Genomic DNA, 21,733 nt, shown 5'->3' with positions numbered 1-21,733 from the left:
ATTTACTTACCAGGGTTTGCATCCCCACAGGTTTGCCATCAATATGATCGTGGCCTGCTGAGATTGCGGACCTGAAGTTGTTAACCGATCTGTAGGCAAGGCCTGATTCCGCACACTCAGAAAGGAAGTTTAAAATCTCAGTCACATCTGACCCCACGGGATCCACCTGCCGTCGAAGGCACCAACCCACCCATCGCTTCCAGGTAGCTGAATATCGCTTTCGGGTGGATGGAGCCCAAGCCTGTTGTATGAAGCCGGAAGCTGCCTGCGAAAGGCCTGTAATGCTCTCATGTCTCCTGAGAGCGTCCACACCATCAGAGTTAGTTGGTTCTGCAGGACCAGCGGGTGGCAAGCCCCCACTGGGACCTGGAGAAGCGTCGGGTAAATCGGAAGTTGAAACGGAAGATCCACAGACAACTCCAATAGTGTGGGAAACCACGACTGAGTCTTCCACAAAGGTGTAACCAACACTATTGAGGCCGTCTGTTGACGGACAAAGGCCGCCACTCTCGGGATCAAGGCAAATGGAGGAAACGCATAGTTCCTCTGTTGCCCCTAATGGTGAAGAAACGCATCCGTTCCCATCGCCATCGGGTCCGGTCTCCAACTGAAGAACAAAGGGAGCTGAGCATTGAGGCGAGAGGCAAATAGCTCTATCTTGCAGGGGCCTCGCATACTCATGATCTGCGCAAACAGAGTCGGTTGAAGCCTCCAATCGCTGTAGTCCCTGAGGAACCTGGAGTTCCAATCCGCAACCTGATTGAGCTTCCCCGGTAAGTATTCTGCTATGACAGTGATTTTGTGATCCAGGCAGAAGTGCCAGAACTCCTTCACTATGTTGAACAACAAGCGGGACTTTGTCCCTCCTAGGCGATTGATATATCTCGCCGCTGACACATTGTCCATCCGGAGGAGGCTACAACAATCGCTCTTCAGAGGAGATATTGACCTGATCGCAAATGACCCTGCTAAAAGTTTGAGGCAGTTGATGTGCAACTTTAACTCACCTGCGGACCAACGTCCGCCTGTGGCAAAGTCTCCACATCGAGCGCCCCAGCCCCATCGGCTGGCGTCGGACTCGACAATCACGTCTGGGGCTGCGCCGAAGATTGCCCGACCATTCCAGGCTGTCATGTGTTCCAGCCACCAACAAAGCTCCTCCCGAGCTACTGGGGACAAGGGAATGAGATGGTCGTAATGGAATTTCTTCTGAATGTAATAAATCTTGAGGCGCTAAAGGGCCCAGTAATGCAGAGGGCCTGGAAAAATGGCTTGGATGGAGGAAGCCAACAGGCCCACAATCCTCGCCAGACCCTCAAGGAAATCATCTGTTTGGACAGAGTGGACTTGATTTCCCGTCTGATAGACCTGATCTTGCTCAGAGGCAGGAGAAGTTGGGCAGAGACTGAATTTATTAGAAAGCCCAGGAATTCTGTCTGCTGACTCGGGATTATCATTGACTTCTTGAGGTTTATGATGAAGCCCAGATCCTGTAATAGGGACATCGTCCACTCCAAGTGAGTGAGGAGAAGAGTTTGATCTTGCGCCAGGAGTATCATATCGTCTAGGTAAACAATAACGGTAAAAAAGGGGGTGGTGATGGACGGAGCATCCAAATCAATCAAACACTCACACCCAGTCAAAAGATCAGGGTTTAATCCATCACCGTTCTTTAGCCCACTCTGCCACCCCAGTTCAGACATGACCATATGCAAATCAGTCTGACCCTGTGCCTCATGGGAACAGTCCAGCCCGAACTGCCAAGCCATGCCTTCCCTGGACCGTAAACAAGCTTCCGAGGACCGGTTTCTGGCATTACAGCCGTCTTCAGCCCAGCTTGCTTGAATCCCGTGGCAAAGTGAGCAAGGGACTCACGTCTGAGCATACCCTGCCACACTCATGGCGGCCAAAAGCGGTACAAAAGGGGGTGGTGATGGACGGAGCATCTGAACCAATCAAACACTCAGGGTAAACAATAAGGCGCACTCCCATTTCCCAGAGGTGGGAAACTACCGGTTTCAGGAGTTTGGTGAAAACCCACAGAGCTGTTGACAGGCCAAAGGGGAGAGTGCGATAGCGGTGCCATTGCCCTTTCCATTAAAACTGCAAGGAGTTTTGATGTGAGGGGCAAACTGGTACCGTGAGATAAGCATCTTTCAGGTCCAGCCGGACCATCCAGTCCTTCTCCAGCAGGAGATCTCTCAGAAGATGGATCCCCTCCATCTTGAAATGCCTGTAGACTACATAAGGGTAGAAATCTCTCAGATTTAAGACTAGTCGTTGACCTCCTCCCTTCTTTTCAACCAAAAAGACGTTGCTGCAAAATCCTCCGGGGATGAAGGGTCCTACGGCAATAGCCCGTTTGGCCAAAAGCTCCTGCAGCTCGGAGTCTATATAAATCTGTTCTTGAAGGAAAAAAAGGAGAGGACGAGGAGGAGTCACCTGACAGGGGAAATCCAGAAGTTCTATCTGATAGCCCTGAGCAGTCTGAAGGATCCACACATCTGTGGTGAGACTTGTCCAATTGACAACAAAATGCAACAACCTGCCCCCTGAGGGATCCACGGGCACACAGGACTCACCAAAAGTCTGGGAGTCAAAGTTTTTGTAGCCACGGTTAACACCTCTGTTGAAGCGACCGCTGTAGCCTCGAGACCTGGTGGGGTAGAAGCCGGCCTGCTCGGGCTCCTGGGTGTAACCTCTGCGTCTAGTTGTAAAGCCTCTCTGAGGACTTGGGTTGGTGTAGCGGCTGGTCGAGCATCCTCTGTCACGGCTGACCCTACCAGAGACCAAATGGAACACTCTCTTAAGGGAGGACTGTGACCTATCCAGGTGCTCACAAATTTGGTGATGTCCTTCACAAACGTTTCACCAAAAAGTTGCCCTTCCGCCAGGCGCCCCGGTTCCGACGAGGCCAGCTCCACCAATTGAGGATCAATACTAAGCAGGACAGACTTGCGCCGTTCGGAAGCCAAGGCGCAGTTAGCATTACCCAGCATACATACGGCTCTTTGCGCCCATCCAGCCAGGACTTCGGGGTGAATTGCTGCTCCTGTCTCCTGCGCCTGGAGGGCTAACGCAAGAATTTTGGCTAATGGGCCTGAAAGGTCTAGTACTTTGTCCAGGCATGCCCGAAGGGCACAGTCAATCCCTTTCTTTGGGTCCTTCTTGTACTATTTTAGGAAGGTGGTCATGGAGGAATCCATGTCCGGGGTAAGCGCCACCTTATGGGCTAGATCAGGACGGGGGAATTCTGATTTTAGGCGAGCCTTCACATCCTTATCGAAACTTGCATGTAGTCTGCCTCTACAGGGGGGGGGGACCCAATCTGCTGACCTTGGGTGGATATCTGAAGTGCCAAACATAAAGGGAGAGGGTTGGACGGGGGAAGCGGAGTGCTTACGCTTCTGTGCGCATTTGCGAGGTCTAGACTCCTGAGATTAGTCGGTGTCGGTGTCAGTGCCGGTCGTTGTGCCGGGGATCGGGATGGGAGAAGAGCGTGGAGGGGGAGGGGCCGTCTTGGTCCTGCTCCTTGGACTTGTAGAGCTTCGAGTAGGTATGCACATGCGGCCAGGAGAGACCAGGGTTCTCATGAACTGTTAGGGATGCAGGGATAGAGGGAGACACCGAGGGAGTGGGATTAAGGGGTACCGGCAGTCGCAACTTCTGTGTAATAGGTAACAATGCAGGTGAAAGGGCCTTGTCCAGCTTAGCATCCAATTTTTTGTCAATCAAATCATCCATTGACTCAGCATAATAATATTCCTCATCACCCTGGTCCTCACACACAGCAACCTCCTCTTGGTAGAAATCACATTTGCCATTTCAAACAGCGGGGCACTAATCTAAAGCGCAACACGCGCTTAAACCAAAGGGGAGATAAAAGTAAGAGCGCGCGCTGCAAGCGTATCAGAGAAGCGCTTGGGGCAAAACAAATATCACGCGTAGAAAACCACAATGCAAAGCATATGAGATAAACCATAACACACTCCCCAAAACATCGTAGAAACTCAAAATACAGTAGTATAAAGCGCTTAACACGCACACAGTTCTCAAGTAGACAAAATAGAGAGGCACTTATCTGGGCTGCGGAGCAGCAAAGAAAGAGGAAGCCAGGATGGTGCCGTTCTATTTTGTATACTGTGAGATGTTGCCATTGGCTGTAATAAGGAGGCGTGGTTCAAAGCCTCATGGGATATGATGTCTTTTCATTGTGTAGTTTTACTTCAATTGGCTGTTGTTAGTTCAGTAAAGAAATTGAGACAGCATAATCAGAAGCCTCCGGTCCCGCTATAGAATCTCCTCTTTGAGGGAGGCCTCGGTCTGCACTGAGGGCCTGTGCGTGCAATGGAGGGACACGACCCCACTGGCACGGAGGGGTAAGGGTGACCCCAAGGGGTCTGATCCTATCCTAGGGTTGGGCTCGCTGACCCTAGGGCAATTTATTTAATTATTTTTAAAGTTTTATATAGCGCTAGCTTGACCCGTGGGTATCAGGGCGCTTTACATACACACTGAAAAAAACAGAAGGAAATTGCATTTCATAGTAGGAAGGCAGTCAGGAAGCAAAACAGAGATAAATAAAAACCAGCATGAAAAATACGTAAACAGTGCATCGGAGGGGGAGAGAAACAAACAAAGGTGGTTAACACAGTCCGGTCACCAACTGTCCTCGAATGTCAAGAGAGAGAGGAGTAAACTCGGATATTGAAGTCTAGGTTAGTTGACGTTGGTCAGGGAAGTATTTGTTAAGGAGATGGAGTTTCAGGTCCCTTTTGAAACAGGAGAAGGAGGGGTTGCATCTGAGGACTCCCGGGAGAGCGTTCCACATCCTGGGAGCGTTGCCAGAAAACGATCGATACTGGGTGGTTTTCTTGTTCAGTTTCGAAAGGATAAGAAGAAGTGAATAATATATATATATATTTTTTAAAGTAACCTTAGGCCGCTATCCTACAGGCTCCCTGTGAGCTGTAGCCGAAGGATGCTCTCCCAGGGCATCACCCCTTCCAGACTCAAATGTGCTGTAATGTGCGGTTATCTTTACCTCTGGCAGCGACCAGTAGATTCTGCCGGCTCTCATCAGCCCGGTCACACTTGACCCGTGCTAGGGCTGCTTTATACCGGTCACGTGCTTGGGCGACAGCGGAATAATAACGCTCCTGATGGCCAGTCTTTGATTAGAATTTGCCTGTTTGCACTCGTGGTTACACCAGGCATGTTTCTTCCCCTCCATGGGTTTCTTCTCTGAAGGATTATGATAAAAATACACCTTGCACTCCTTAAAAAAGCCTCCATGGGCTATTAATATTTTATCAGATGACAGAGTAACGGTATCAATGTTGGAGAAATGACGTACGAACAGTTTGTAGATCATGGCTGGACGTTTGCTGTCATTCTGAATTTTTTGGCCACTTTAAATTGCCTCAGGCCTGCATTGCAGCCTGTGAGTGTGCAGTGATTTTATATTTGACAAAGTAAACCTTTTGCCAGGCCCAAAACGTCCTTTTTAATACATATTTACCACCCCTAATGTAGGCCCTGGACGAGCCCCAAAAGCAGGGTGAAGTTGATTTAACAATTTGAACATGTACTTTTAAGTTTTATATGTCCTGGCTGTGCATTACTCTTAAGTCCATTTTTCTCCTGCTTCAAGGCCTAACTCTCCCGTAGAATAACATTAGAATTACCTTATTAATTTTATGTGTCATTTCCAAATGGGAACGGGTAACCCTTTCATGTTTAAACGTTAAAAGGTGATGACTATGCCACAGTGATCCAACATCTAGATTCTGTTTGTAGTCAGGGAAATATTTGCATAACGTTTGAGAAAAGTAACTTTCAATGTGGGTTGATGCTTTCGCGAATCAGGGAGTATTAGCATCCTAGGACCAGTATCCCTGGCTGGAAAGTTCGTCAATGAGAGTGACCGAAGCTCACATAATAGTCCAGTGTTTACTTGTATTTCAACAGCAAATATAATACTCCAATGTCCACGGTTATGCTGTGTGTTTTCTATTCTTCTCATTATTGTTTCACATTTCTGGTGGAACAAAGCGTGACATCAAAGCAAGCAGCAGCCAACACACATTTTTTTACAATTGGCTTTTTCAAGGCTGCAGATGTAGGCCCGATTCACAGAAGTAATTAAGAGACGAAAGTCTAACTTTACGACTTTTGGTATTCACAAAGGGCATTTACTTTTGTCTCAGATTCTTTCTGTGAATCAGGCCCGATATATGTATCTGTATGTCAGAGTGCCTCTTTATTTTATAAATTTCTTATTAGCTGGAGCTCCCACTTAAATATCAACACTTTTGTTGGTCGAAGCTGCCCTTTGGACACAGCTCTCTAGTTTGTTGATGCTCTTTTTGGGGTACAACCCTCTAGTTTGGCGGATTGGCCCCTTTTTAGGGCACTACACTTGTTTGTTGAAGCTCCTCTTTAGGACACAACATTGTGTTTTTGGATCCCTCCTTTACGACACAACCCTCTTTTTCCCATTCTTTGGCAGGTGAATCATGTCGCTATCCTAAATTATGAATTTCTTATCAAATACTGAGGAATGACTTCATGTTTACAAACATGTTTTGCCATCTCATTAAGTGCACAAACCTGTGATGAATGTGTTTCTGTGTATTTGTCATTAGACTGAATGAAAGTGTGCCACAACTTGTTAATACACTATGTATTCATTACACTGAATTTGCAGTTTCATGATCCTCACAGTGTGACACCCTGATGGGGGGGAGGTGAAACTGTGACTTGCTGAAGAAGGGTCCCCTGCGTGTGAGTTAGGGGGGGCTGAAGCAGTCCCTGCTCTGGTTGTGGGGGGGGGTGGCTTGTGAGTCATAATGCACCAGATATTAGCCGAGACCCGGGGTCACAATACCCACTCTGTATGGAGCTTTTGCTGGATCTATTAGCCTGAGACAAACAAAAACGAACATTCTGTATAACAAAAATGAGTATGTACTAAGTAATAAAACGTGTTTTTGAACAGGTCTGTTTCATAATATTATTTATTAAGTTACAGATTTTAAAATAAATGGAGAAGCATGTCTTTTTCAATAAAGTTAGAGTGCTCATGCATGCGTCCTGATCTAAAAAACTTCAATAATTCCAGTACACAGCACTGAACGTGCATGTATCCTCATCTACAGTATGTCATTACTTCCGGCAGACAGCACTGCTTGTGCACATATACTCACATTCAATATGTCATTACTTTCAGCAAACTGCCCTGCTCACTCATATATTCTCACAGACAATATTGTCCTGTAGTTTCCCATGAATCCGTAGGACCTGCGTGTTTTTGGGCAACATAAACTTTGGGCGAGGTGCCGAGACGGATTCCAGGCACCCCGCAGGATATGTTGGCCTAGAGACCAGCAAGCTCACAGTGCCACTGTAAGCCCCCCGAACCTTACCAGGGAGGGAGTAGCGTCTGACAACCACTGAACACGACAACCCCGACCCCTCAGGGACCCTGGTAACTGAACCGAAGCTTTCACTCAGTCACTCGCGCTTACTTGTGCTCAGAGAATTATACAGAGAGTACACACTCGGACGTTTTCAATATATTTATTGAACCAGCGTTATTCTTGTATAGATACCTGGGCTGTGGTAATCAGTAGACAGAAGCAGATGAAAGTGGTTACAAGCGCCAAAAGCGTAAGTAGCAGATACAGGTCGACCATGCTGCGAAAACAGTGTAAGTATGCAGGCAAATAAACAAGGCAGTAATCAGTCGTACTCCTACTATGTGAGCCCTACTAGTTGTGTACCTAGAGTATGTGTAGGTGTGAAGCCAAGAATCCCCGAATTGATGATCTCACCCCATTACATGGTGGGAGAGAATGCAAGAGCCCGTCTTAGACACAAACAGGGCACCCCCTCACAGAGATGTCAGATCGCTGCGTGGTGACGTCTCAGCGTGCAGGGACCCTCAGTGTCAGCTGAAGTGCGTCCTCTGCTAATCCTTTGGAATGCTCTTTATTTATCGGAAGCCGCCTTGCAAATTACGTACAGATTAGCGATGTTATGGACACGTAGATAGCCCTGTCGCCCCATGGATGAAGATAGAACCACATTTGTACATAGTGCATTGAAGTGCCTTGTACATGGTGTTTGAGGCGTCGGGATACTGTTGTGCGAATCAAGATGTGTAAACAAAGTTGTTTCAGAGACACTAATCCAATATTGTTGTGCACGCAAATATGTGCAAAGGTCACGGCAGAAATGTTATTTGTGAAAAATAGGAAATGTAAGAAATGAACTGCTTTGCTGTCATTGCATCTGGTAGATAGCAATTTTTGTGCATATATGGTCACAAAAAAAATTGTTGTCATTACTTCCGGCAGACAGCACTGCTCATGCATATACTCTCACACGCAATATGTCATCATTACTTCCTCACGAAAGACAGCATTTCTTTTGCTTATTTATTTTGTGGCACATGGTCTCATGTTCTATTTATATCTCTTCAGGCAGACATTAGGGTTCCTGCATGTTTCCTACTCACAATGTTATACAAATGCACATCTATGTTCTAGCATATCGATCTGCTCTCCTGTGTGTCTCTTTGATTGGCTCCTGCTGTTACCTTGGAGATGACAGTGTATGTTTTCTATTTCAGAACCAATGGTTCCCTGATGGAAATCTTGCAGGTTGATTTTGAGATCTCCATTGGTGGGGGTGTGGCTGGAGCCCAGCAGATCACCTGGCAGGTGGAGTACCCGGGCGACGACGGCGCAAGAGACCTGGTGGTGTCCGAGATCTTTGTGAGCCAGTCCTCGGTGGTGGGAATCGTCCCTCTTGCAATGGTGAGCATGAACCGTCCTGACCATCAGATGTCCTTGACTCAATGTCATCAGAGTCTCACTGCTCAGGGCTTGCACCAGGGATTGATGATTCTATGGCGTGTTGGAGGTGGTTGGTGGACCTTGTTGCTCGTAGACTGCGTTGGGAGGAGTTTCTCACTGTGAGAAGTCGTGAAACTGTTGGAGATAAACAATGAGGTACACAACTTACCAAACAATTATCCTTACCTAGGGTGATGTATTTATTGCCACTTTCCCATTGGTGGTCCGTGTCTTCCGTGTCATGGTAACCTTTGATGTTGAGTCTTCATTGGTGTAGGAAAAAGTGACGGGTGGCACGCTTGAACGAATCTGAGCCACTAGTGATTACTGGGGACCACTCCCAATCCAGCGTTATTTTGCACACCATGCCACCTGTGTGTGGACCCAGCTATATGCAGATCAGTCTTGACCCTGCTCCAATGGAACCAGTCCAGTCTGAGCTGTCAAGCCAGGTCCCCCCTGAACCGGAACACGAGCAACCCAGGACCGGTTACCCTAGCTATGGGCCCATCAGCCGGTACAGCTTGGTTCCAGTGACACCGTGTGCACGGGACCACGTCTGGGCACACCTGTACCTGTAGAGGTGGTGTTTCCTCTGCATTCCGCAGCACACAAAGAAAGAGGAAAAGGATTCTGAGGATTGTTTTTGTGCAGCAATGTGGGTGTCCCTTCATGCACAAAAACAATCCTGCTTACAACGCAGGCACCCTTGCACAATGGCATAATGTCTTGAATTTCACATGACGAGCATGCTGTTAAATTATAGAAATTATGTGAATAATGCTGATATCATTTAAATGTTGTCCACTGCCAGAATAAAAGCTTCTGAGGAAAGTCCACAATGATAAAGATTAAGGGGCCTATTAGGATGGCGGTCGGATTTCTTCCGGCCGCCACCGTAGCGGAGATTGGGTCCGACTGCCATGTGTGCGGCAGTCCCGCCCATCGTATTATGATGGACCCGCCACTGCGGGGGTCGGATTCCGCAGCATTAACATTGTGGCGGGCAGTACTGACAGCAGCACCGCTGCGTCGTGAAAACAAGCATGTTGTGCATTTCACTGCACTACGTGGCAGGCACTGCACTGCGCCTGCCACTTGGTGCAGTGAAATGTAGGGGGTACCATGGGTACCCCCCCAGTGTACCCACAATCCCCCAAAGATGAGGGGGGCCTGCAACGGGTCCCCAAACACACTCCCCGCCAGCCTTTCCATAGCGGAGAGACTGCAGCCGAAAAACTGGCTTCCGCATGCATCCTAATCCGGACGGCGGAAAAAGCTAGGCACCAGCACCATTTTAGCAGTTCAGCTCAGCCTGCCAGGCCAGCGGGCAGATTGCTACCGGCGGAAAAGCTGGGGATGGATTTCCACACCACCGCCATCATAATCTGACCGGCGTTTTTCAAGGTTACAATCGCGGTGTGGAGGCCGGCGGTGGCGATCCGCCCGCCATCGTGATAGGCCCCTAAGATGGGAGTTAGCCTGGACTGCAAGACATGGATCGCAATCACTGTGGCTCACAACGATGCTGCGTATTCAGGCTTCACCCCCATCCACAGGCAGTGCAGGAGGTCAACTGTAGGGGGCGTGATATTCTGGTCAGGAAAATGGAAGTCTTTGGTCTAAAATTGTATGTGGATTGAAGCATTTTCACCTTCCTCTGAGTAGTGCCCATGTGGATACAAATCAAGAGATTGTACCCCTTCATGGAAGGGATGGGGGTGTTGGGCCTGCCCTTGCTGCAGGGTTACCCCAAACTTTCTACCTTCCTCTGCCTGCTTTTCTGACCTTCTTATTATTGGCTTTAGGCCTCTGGGCTCTTTATGACTGCTAACCGGTGCTAACGTGCACGTGCTCTCTCCTCTGAACAAGGTATGATTGGTTTATACATGTTTGGTATATTTTAATTACTCATAAGTTCCTTGTACAGTGGTATCCATTGTACCCAGGACCTGAACATTAAATCCTACTTGTGGGCCTGCAGCGCTGCTTGTGCCACCCCCTGACGTGAACTTTCACACCTGTCTCAGTCCTGCCACCGCTGGGCCCGTGTGCAGTTTACTGCCTCTTTAACTTGCATTTAAAACTATTTTCCAAGCCTCAAGCTCCCTTTTTATTACACACTACCTGCTCGTCCCGACGTTGTCCGGGTATAAAAAAGATTTACCTGAAGGACGGCAAACTTTACCGAACGCTACCCCACCGCTTTCCAATGCAGCAGGCGTCTTAGAATGCACGCGGCCACACACAACCATGCTGAAGGGCACGCACACCTCACAACGTTACCGAACGCTAATTTCATCACAGCGAGATTAGCGTTCGTGCACGTCGTGAGGTGTGCGTGCTGTTCAGCGTTGTTGTGTGTGGACGTGTGCATTCTGAGACGTGTGGGCGTGTGCATTCTGAGACGCCTGCGTTTATCCCCGGTTGAGATCGGTAACGCTTATGCCCACAAAGGTTGCTTCGCAACATATGTTATTAACGCAGCCTGAATGGCAATGTGCGTGAATGCGGCGCACCTTGTGTCTTCTATACGGACGTGTGAGAAGTAATTATAACTCGTGAATGGAAAGGCGTGCTACTGAATGACGCAGCCATTTTTTTGTTATAAATTTTATTGCACGCCCCTCTGAGAACGCTGTTGTGGTACGCCCCTCTCACACAGTATAATGTGTGTACTTTGACACGGCTACGACCACGCCCCTGACACGCCCACGGCCCTCTGAGTGTGTAGTTTGACACGCCCAAGCCCCTCTGACAATGGTTACAGCCACAAAGTAAAATGTGTGTAGTTTGACACGCCCACGAACACGCTCCCGACACGCCCACGCCAACGCCCACGCCCACAAGGGATTACTTTACCCCTAAGGTTCTTTGACGTTTCTACCTGTATAGCCTATGTCCATCTGCTGCAACTCCCCTTTCCAATGCTGTATTGGGTGTTGTGATTGGTGCTGTACTTCTTGAGTTTACCCGCCTCAAAGGTTTCAGCTCTCTCTTTAATAATAGTGATATGGATAGGTCACCCCTAAGGTAGGTCCTGGATAACCCTATGGGCAGGGTGAGGTGCAGCTAAAAGGTAGAACTTGTGCCTTAGTTGTGTGGCAGGTCCTGGTAGTGACATACAGCCTATTTTGTTTCTCACTCCTGTGAGGTCAACTCCTCTGATAGGCTAGCATTGAGAATTCGATCACTCAGCCTCACTCTCAGATTCACCCAGACTCACTCAGCCTCCCACCCTGCTTCACTCAGCCTCACTCCCAGGTTCACTCAGCCTCACTCTCAGGTTCACTCAGCCTCACTCTCAGGCTCACTCAGCCTCACTCTCATATTCACTCAGCCTCACTCTCAGCCTCACTCAGCCTCACTCCCAGGTTCACTCAGCGTCCCTCTCAGGCTCACTCAGCCTCACTCTAAGGTTCACTCAGCCGCACTCACAGGTTCACTCAGCCTCACTCTCATGCTCACTCAGCCTCACTTTCAGGCTCACTCAGCCTCACTCTGAGGATCACTGAGTCTCACTTGGTCTCACTCTCAGGATCATTCAGCCTCACTCTCAGGTTCACTCACCCTCACTCTCATATTCACTCAGCCTCACTCTAAGGTTCAGTCCGCCTCAATCTCATATTCACTCAGCCTCACACCCTACCTCACTCAGCCTCACTCTCAGGTTCACTCAGCCTCACTGTGAGGTTCACTCAGCCTCACTCTCAGGTTCACTCGACCTCACTCTCAGGTTCACTCAGCCTCACTCTAAGGTTCACTCAGCCTCACTCTCATATTCACTCAGCCTCACACCCTACCTCACTCAGCCTCACTCTCAGGTTCACTCAGCCTCACTGTGAGGTTCACTCAGCCTCACTCTCAGGTTCACTCGACCTCACTCTCAGGTTCACTCAGCCTCACTCTAAGGTTCACTCAGCCTCACTTTCAGGTTCACTCGACCTCACTCTCAGGTTCACTCAGCCTTACTCTAAGGTTCACTCAGCCTCACTCTCAGGTTCACTCGGCCTCACTCTTAGGTTCACTCAGCCTCACTCTAAGGTTCACTCAGCCTCACTCTCAGGTTCACTCGGACTCACTCTCAGGTTCACTCAGCCTCACTCAGCCTCACTCTCAGGCTCACTCAGCCTCACTCACACTCACTCCCAGGCTCATGCAGCCTCACTCTCAGGCTCACTCAGCTCACTCTCAGGTTCACTCGACCTCACTCTCAGGTTCACTCGACCTCACTCTCAGGTTCACCCAGCCTCACTCTCAGGTTCACTCAGCCTCACTCTCGTATTCACTCAGCCTCACTCTAAGGTTCAGTCAGTCTCACTCTCATATTCACTCAGCCTCACACCCTACCTCACTCAGCCTCACTCTCAGGTTCACTCAGCCTCACTGTGAGGTTCACTCAGCCTCACTCTCAGGTTCACTCAGCCTCACTCTAAGGTTCACTCAGCCTCACTCTCAGGTTCACTCAGCCTCACTCTCAGGTTCACTCAGCCTCACTCTAAGATTCAATCAGCCTCACTCTCATATTCACTCAGCCTCACTCTCCGGTTCACTCAGCCTCACTCTCAGGTTCACTCATCCTTACTCTCTGGCTCACTCTACCTCACTCAGCCTCACTCTCAGGTTCACTCAGCCTCACTCTCAGGTTCACTTGGACTCACTCCCAGGTTCACTCAGCCTCTCTCTCAGCCTCACTCAGCCTCACTCTCAGGTTCACTCAGCCTCACTCTAAAGTTCACTTAGCCTCACTCTCAGGTTCACTCAGCCTCACTCTAAAGTTCACTCAGCCTCACTCTCAGGTTCACTCAGCCTCACTCTCAGGTTCACTCAGCCTCACTCAACGTTCACTCAGCCCCTCTCTCAGGTTCACTCAGCCTCACTCTCAGGTTCACTTGGACTCACTCCCAGGTTCACTCAGCCTCTCTCTCAGCCTCACTCAGCCCCTCTCTCAGGTTCACTCAGCCTCACTCTCAGGTTCACTTGGACTCACTCCCAGGTTCACTCAGCCTCTCTCTCAGCCTCACTCAGCCTCACTCTCAGGTTCACTCAGCCTCACTCTAAAGTTCACTTAGCCTCACTCTCAGGTTCACTCAGCCTCACTCTCATATTCACTCACCCTCACACCCTACTTCACTCAGCCTCACTCTCAGGCTCACTCTCAGGCTGGCGGACTGTCGTAGCCGGCCTGCGCCTCCCCCTGGGGATAGGGTTAGTGTTTGGGGTCAGGGCCTAGTGTAAGGATGAGGCTTAGGCATAGGGTTATACTTGTGGTTAGGGGGACTCGTGACGTGACGTCAATACTGTGCAGGGCAAAGCGACAGCCTCTGTGAGGGAACTCGCCTCCCACTGCCATTTCATTCATTTTCAAGCCACGATTCTCACTTTCTGGAGAAAACTTTTGTATTTTTGAACTTTTCATATCAACCTTTAAGCCTAGATTCATGCAATGCCTTTATTTATGTCTTCACAAGAGCATGACAAGGGCCCCCCCTTCTGAAAGGGTAACTCCTTCACTGCCTTCAGCCCTCTGGGGTGAGAGACTGGCAGGAGCTGACATTTCAACATTTCAGTAAAACAAACATTGGCAAAACTAATGGGGCATGCCTTGCAAAGGTGGACATAGAAGTATTGGCTTTGGCTTTGTATTTTTATGCCACGCAAGTGTTGTGCGTTCACCTGCAAAGCAGCCGTCTTAAAAATCTTTTTTTAACATTCATGAAAAATGATGTGAGGATGGTCCACATGTGCGTGGTCCCATGGCGCCATCTTGCAAACCCTTCTCATGAAGCTAAGATGGCCGCCACTCATGGGCCTGCCTGTGCAGGCATGGGCAGCCATGTTAGATAGTATTTTTAAAGTATCATGAAAAGCATTCACAGGTGCCTGCCCTCGTCTGTCCACGTGGGTCACGCGTGGGAAGCAGGGAGGGGAGGGTGGGGGCAGCAGGGAGACCCCAGGCATGGCAGGGAGTGAAGAAAGCAGCGACCTCTCATGGTTGGGAGAAACAAAGGTCAGCAGCGCGGGGTACAAGGCATCCAGGGCAAATAATGGTAAAGATGCCGAGGACCCGAAGGGAAACACAAGGACAAGAAGGAGAGACAAACAATCAGCTGAAAGATGACCCATGGGGGTCGCCCCCACACCAGTGTGGGCATTTTACTGTTGACACTAGTGTTGGACAAAACCCATCTGGAGCTGTCTGTGGGCGAGAGACGGGCTCCGTGGCCCCCGTTGGGGCCTTTGTAGCATCAGAGGGTGGGCGCAGCCCCCGCGGCTCCACCTCGGCCCCATCGGAGGCCAGAGAGGGACCCAAGAGACCAGGGCCCGATGCCCCGGGCACAGAGAACGGGCTGAGGCTGGAAAGCAGCAGCTCTTAGTGTGAACCCAGCAGAGCGTCGATGGAAACGGCTCTTAGATCGCAGGCGGAGGGAACCCTTCAGACGGATAAATAAATCTGACATTTGCACCTCGCCGCACGCAGAGCTCGCTCCGAGCTGCGCATTTTGTGAAACTAAAGTTCAAGCAAGGACACATCGAGTTTAAAAATTAATCATTGCATTTATTTTAAGAGAGCAAAAGACGACGGACAGCGGTGGACAGAGGGAATGGGAGGCGGGGCGGGTGCAGAACAGGGGGGGCTCCTTCATTGGGGCATGGGGGGGGGTTGCCCCACAGCCCCCTGGCAGCCATCTTTCCTTTTCCACCCAGATTAAGAAGTTAGCAGGGAACTGCTTTGGGATATTTAAAACCCTTAGGAAAGGTCTCCTGCTTCTCCCCAGAGCAGCAAAGGAAGCGTCGTTGAGGGCCCTGATACCGTCCCGGCTCGATAGCGTCGATGCGCTGTATGCCACTAACCGGGATACCTTCTTAATAAGGTACAAGTTGTCCAAAATGCTGCTGCGAGACTTGTTTTTAACATCCTGATGAGAAGCAGTGTCAGCAGAGCACAGAAGAACCCACATCTGTGATGCCGGAGACGACCACCGCACCTTCAACACGGACGCCCTACAACAGCGCATGGACATCCCATGCAACCCACCACCAGGACCAGGGCAGCCAAGCCACTTAGAGGAGAACACAGACCCTGCAACAGACCACACAGCAGGAAGGACCCACAAGCACGGCTGGCGCACGACATTTCACCGACCCACACAAAGCACCCCAATGTCAGGTGTCAGAACGCCAAACGGAGGTGGCCAAACAGGTGCAGGTGGGGTCCGAACCCATGGAAGGTGAACTCGATCACATACGTGGGTGTCAAATATCCTTCAGGGTCCACCTACACCCCACAAAGGAGACCCACACTGCCACAGAGACACATACAGATGCACATTCACAGTACAGAACCACGCCCAGGTGCCCGCAAATATCAGTCACACACCCACGTTGGCTCTGTGTACGACGGCCCAGTCCACTCCTCTTACGTATTGAGTGGGTGATGACAAAGCTACATGTCCAAGCTCTAACCCGCTGCCTGCGGTGACATGTCTGCGCCCGCTGTACACAGCACAATGTAATGTCGTAGGGCCCAGGGTCCTCATGCATACAACAAGACCACAAGATCAACTTGAACAGTGGACACCATTGAAACGTAAACAGAAAACACCAGCAAAACAGAGACAACTGCTGAGCAACATGGTGTGTGCCGGAGTAAGTACAGAGTTCATACAACATGCAAACAGAAGTGTCTGTGAGTTGCAGTGCACTGAGGTTGGGGCACTAGAGCTGAGCGTGCTTATGTGATGAAAATGACTAGGATTGTGTCCCTTCGAGATATTCCTGATGCACACGCAGTGGGGTGTGTTAGACCTGCATCATTGTCCTCATCATCTTCCCAGGTCTCCCACACTGCCTGAGGTGACATTGCTGCGCAACCTCTACACAGCACAACACTCAATCGGCAACGGTCCATGGGTTGCGGTGCACTGAGTCAGTGACACCTGGGGTACTGAGCAGAGTATCAGGCTGATGACGGCATGCACGACAGGTGTGAGCAACTCCGTCAGTCTGCCAGTACCACTGTTTCGACTCTGGCAGATGGCGTTTGGAGATGGTCCTGGCGATGGTGGCGTGTGCCTCCTGCGGTGATGCCACGTCCGGGCTGGTCAGGACTCGATTGGATGTGTGAGCCCTGGGGGACCGCAGTTGAGGCCGGAGGAGGCGGACAGCACAGGGCCACATACACATGGTGGTGATGACCCCAAGACCACCGTCTCAGAGGTCGTCCAATATTCAGTCAGACAGGGTCCCTGACTTGAGCTGCACAGAGTTAGTGTATTTATAAGTTGGCATGTCTGCTTTACAGTTGGTGATGGAGAGGACCGTGCGGCTGACACTTATCTGAAACCTGCACCTTTGAGTCAAGGCTGCTGTCAGGCGTACACCTGGGGTGCTGTGCGCATGCTCAGTGGTGGCCTCTCCCTCTCCTTTCATACTGTGATTGACAGCCAGGAGCACCAACCTAAGACGTGGCTTTTGCATCTGAGTGCGCGGTGAGGCTACTCGTGCTACAGAGGCCAGGTCACAACCATGATAGAGTGGGGGTGGCCAAACCCTAGGTACATATGTCATGTCCAACCTAGGAAGAGAGGGCTATTGCTCTATTGCTCCTGAGGCGTGAGCCGGGAGCTGCTGTTAACTTTGCCCTACTGCTTCGTTTTGCACTAATTATTTGCCCAGGATTTATTGCTGCTATTTGAATTAATTTTACTCCCAGTTTTACTCATTTTTTAAAATTTTTTAATAAATTGTGCTGCTGATTTGAATGTTAACTTGGTCACTCAGGGAAGACAGGCTACTGTTTTTTACTTGATTTCGAGGCCCAGAAGGGAGGGAAACGCAACTAGGCACTCACCTGGACGGCCGCCATTTTGAGAGGGCCAAGGTGAGCGCTCTAGTCTTTTCTCCTCCACAGACCTTCAAAAAGCGGGCTGGCGCGACCGCGCCGCTGGCGTGCCGAAGGCGCGCCAAAGGCAAGCCCGTCTGCGCCCGTCCGCGCCAGTGTAGCGCTCAGCGCCAGCCACGCTGCCCTTTTTGGTGAAGGTAGGGTGCCCCCTCAGAGATGGCTTTTTGGCATTACTCCAGGGATACCTTGCTCAATATAGGGGAACATTCTGCCGATAGGGGCAATCTTGCCTTTGCTGGCTCGGCTCTTCCTCTGAGCGATTTCCTGGGTGGAAGCCTTCTCTCGTGCGGATTCCTTAATGTGAGGTCCCTGCCAAAACACTGTGTGGAAATCCAATTGCTAATTGAATCACATCAGCTTGATGTTTTATTTATGACGGAAACCTGGGCTCGCCCTGATTGCGAGATTGAGCCTGGTTGGGCCTGTCCGACAGACTGCAAAATCCTTCATCTCCCTAGACCCAATGGAAGGGGGGGTGGGGATTATTTACAGGGCCCCCTGGCTAGTCGGGACCATTGAGATGGATTCAGTTGTTGGTGTGAAACTACTGGGCCTGGCTATAAAGAACGCCTCGGGACTTATTGCCACTGGGGTTATCTGCTATAGACCTCCTGGGGCTTTTACGGTTCTACAACAACAGTCTCTGCTAACTACCTTTATGAACATGGCAGCCTCCCACAACAATCTGCTAATCTTAGGGGATTTTAATCTTTGGCCAAACGGTCCCCTAGATGTAGGGTTCCGTAATCTTCTCAACTCATGCGAGGATTTGGGCCTCGTTCAGCAGGTAGTGGGTGCTACTCACAAGGACGGTCATTGCCTTGACCTTCTCTTCTCCGTCCCTCATCTGTTGCATATCGGGAATACATTACCGTTGGTCTGGACCGATCATTTTTTAATTAAATTTTATGTTAACGTCAATACTGGCCGAACTCGACTGGTGCGTCCCACTACCGATGTTCTGTGTAGGGACTGGAAGGCCCTTGCACGACTGCGAGGGTCTGACTCGGTGTTCATGATCAGAGATTGCTTCTCCCTGGACAAGCAGGTTGACGAAAATTATACCGCGTTGTGCCTCAGGATTACCACAACGCTAGATTCCCATGCCCCGCGAAAAAAACTGAGATGCAAAAGCAGAGCCTCGGCCCCTTGGTTTACTGACACCTCGAAATCCACCAAACTAGCTTGCAAACAGGCAGAGAGGACATGGCGGCGGGGGTATAACGACTCTGACAGGCTGCTTTGGAAGCTTAAATTGGCTGAGTATAAAACCCTGATTCATACCACTAAAGCAGAGTATTTTTGCTCTACGATTTGTAATGCTTCAAACAGCTCTAGGAGCATTTTTAATATTCTTAACAGCCTCAGCAGCCCGGACTGCTCCAGGAATTCGATACCACCATCTTAGGAACTCTGTGAGAACCTGGCCAAGTTCTTCAGGGACAAAATCGAGGTCATTATCAATGATCTTGTGGTAAATAAATAATTAATTACCGGTACTATTTTTCTATGCATTAACTGAAACAGATAGCTCAATAAATAAGAGGCAGGATCCGTGATATCTGAGTCAGAATGGGCTTTAATCAGATGGCTCGAGCCAATGGACCATCGGGTTCCATCACCTGCAAAGGTTCAGGAAGGGACAGACACAAGGAAAAGGGGAATGGCAGCTGCAACGTCTCATTAACTTGTTGTTGTTGTATAGCTTTATTTCGAAATATTTCATTTCATAAAAGCGTTACAGTAAAAAACGAATGCAAGAATAAAAACAGTTATACAATTTGGCCATCAAAACTGATAGATCTCTAAAAGACAATATAAAATATACAACAATGGTAAATAGCATCCATCTAAAAACATTTATACAAACACGTAATTATCATCCTTGAGGAAGGAAGAGGGACACAACAATAAACAGCGGGGCCGATGGAGTGTGGATTGGTACCCTTACTGGAGGATCATTCTCCTCGCGGATCTTATCCTCCAAGCCCACCCCAAGAATTTTGCCAGGCCACAAGCAAGCAGTGGGTGAGGGTCTGATCTTAACAACTGTAAGGCCTCCAAGTGTGACCGGGTGCCCAGCCTCGAACAGAGCGGTTTCAACCATCTGCGGCGAGGAGCAGCATATGCTGGACATTCAAACATTAGATGGCGAATGGATTCATCCCTATTCGCACAAAAAGGGCAAGTTGCTATAGTTTGCCAAGGTGGTTTCCAATTAGCTGTCCTTGTGCCAAGAGGCAAAACCCCAACCCTGAATTTAAAATACAACGCCCTGTCTGCTGGGTTCGAGATCACGTCAAGGTAGGGTTCTCTGAAAGGACGGCATTTAGTAACCAAAAACTCCACAGCAGATCTACACAAATTGGAGTGGTTCGTTCTCTCATTATCCACCCACGACCAGAATATTTTCTTTAACAACTGTTTGGGTGGTGAAGATCTATTGGCCCAAGCGTCATCCAGACCTAGTTCACAAAGAAGGCGCTTTACTTCCAGGAGCCAACCGATCTTACACCAACCCGGGGTTGAGAGAAGTTCGCGTAATGCATCCGCGTAACTTGAAAGTTCAGGGACATTCCATATGCGGGCCCACAAAAGAAGGGGACGTAGCTTGGCCTGCTCTGCTATGGATCGTGTACCTGTATCAAGTAAGAGAGGGAGAGTGGGAGAGCTATGAGGGAGCCTCATTAAATCTTTGTGGAACTTGTTCTCAAGGTGGAATAGAGTATCAAATTTCTGGGTACCCCATAACTCAGCCCCATACAGTGCCGCACTCACAGCGTTTGCCCTATAGATATCTAATATCACCCCGATAGGTTTAAGGGATGAGGCACGATGTTCTTTTAATAGGGCGCCCGTGACCCTCTTATGAGTCAGGATGATTTTTTGGTGGTGCGCCTTCCAACCCATGGAGTCACAGAGTCGGATTCCTAAGTAATCGAATTCCCTAACCCTTTCTAATGGCACTGAGTCCAGGGATGGTGGGTGCACTGTCTTCCTGGGGGGATTCAGCACCAGGAACTTGGTTTTACTGATGTTAATAGCCAAGCCCCTGGCGTCACAAAAGCCCTGGAACCTCGTTAGAAGGGTTTGGAGGCCCATCGGGGATTTCGAAATCAACAGGGTATCATCTGCAAACAGGAGTGTTGGTATCTTCCTGCCCGCCAGGGAGGGTGCGTCTGCTGGTAGTTGGAGAAGGTGCTCCACCACTCCGTTTAGATATAATGAAAACAGAGTGGGGGCTAGCACACACCCCTGGCGGACACCCCTGTCTACAGGAATGCGAGATGTTTTTTGGCCCTGCGTACCCCATCTGATTTGGGCGAAATTGCTTTCATGGAATTTAATGGTTAATGCCAACAGATACGCAGGCATGCCCAGACCCTCAAGGACAGCCCACAATTGGTTGCGTGGGACTAGGTCAAAGGCAGTCCGCAAATCAATAAAAGCGAGATACAGACTGCCTTTGCCTAGTTTGACCACTTTCCAATAAAGCATTAGGAAACGGAATGTCTGCTCAATCGTGCCAGTTCCTGGTCTGAAACCGGCCTGAAAGTCAGACAAGACCTGCGTTTCCTCAGCCCACTGTAGAATCCTCCCTAGAACTACCTTCCCTGCTACCTTCTGGGTGGAATCAAGGAGACTTATAGGTCGGTAGTTAGCAGGGTCGTCCCTACACCCTTTTTTAAAAACAGGGACGACTTCCGCACCCCTCCAAGAATCCGGGAAGCCACCGCCCTCCAAGGCCTCGTTCAGGAGTTTGGCAATGAATAAGCTCCACACCTCTATATTACTCAAAAGCAAATCACCAGGGACTCCATCTGGGCCTGCCGCCTTGTTGGGCACGATACACCTGATCGCTATTTCAACCTCCATAGGTGAAAAAGTGGGGTCTAGGTGTGGGCTATTGTCTGGTGCTATATAACTGGGACCCCTACTTGGACCCAAGGCCCCCAAGGAGTTGGAA

The 21,733-nt window shown here is 49.7% G+C and overlaps 1 protein-coding gene across 1 annotated transcript in view; it reads left to right on the top strand.

Moving 5' to 3' along the window:
• The window catches only part of LOC144792829 (transmembrane protein 132B-like), a 313,741-nt gene that overhangs the window by 123,414 nt on the left and 168,594 nt on the right, over nucleotides 1-21,733 (top strand). Inside the window, exon 3 of the mRNA XM_078668025.1 lies at nucleotides 8,636-8,822. Coding sequence (XP_078524151.1) covers nucleotides 8,636-8,822 — 187 coding nt within the window. The remainder of the gene's footprint in view (nucleotides 1-8,635; nucleotides 8,823-21,733) is intronic.

The sequence above is a fragment of the Lissotriton helveticus genome, chromosome 11, assembly GCF_964261635.1.
Source record: "Lissotriton helveticus chromosome 11, aLisHel1.1, whole genome shotgun sequence".
NCBI lineage: Eukaryota > Metazoa > Chordata > Amphibia > Caudata > Salamandridae > Lissotriton > Lissotriton helveticus.
The sequence above is the reverse complement of the archived record's forward strand: the minus strand, read 5'-3'. Positions and strand labels throughout refer to the sequence as shown.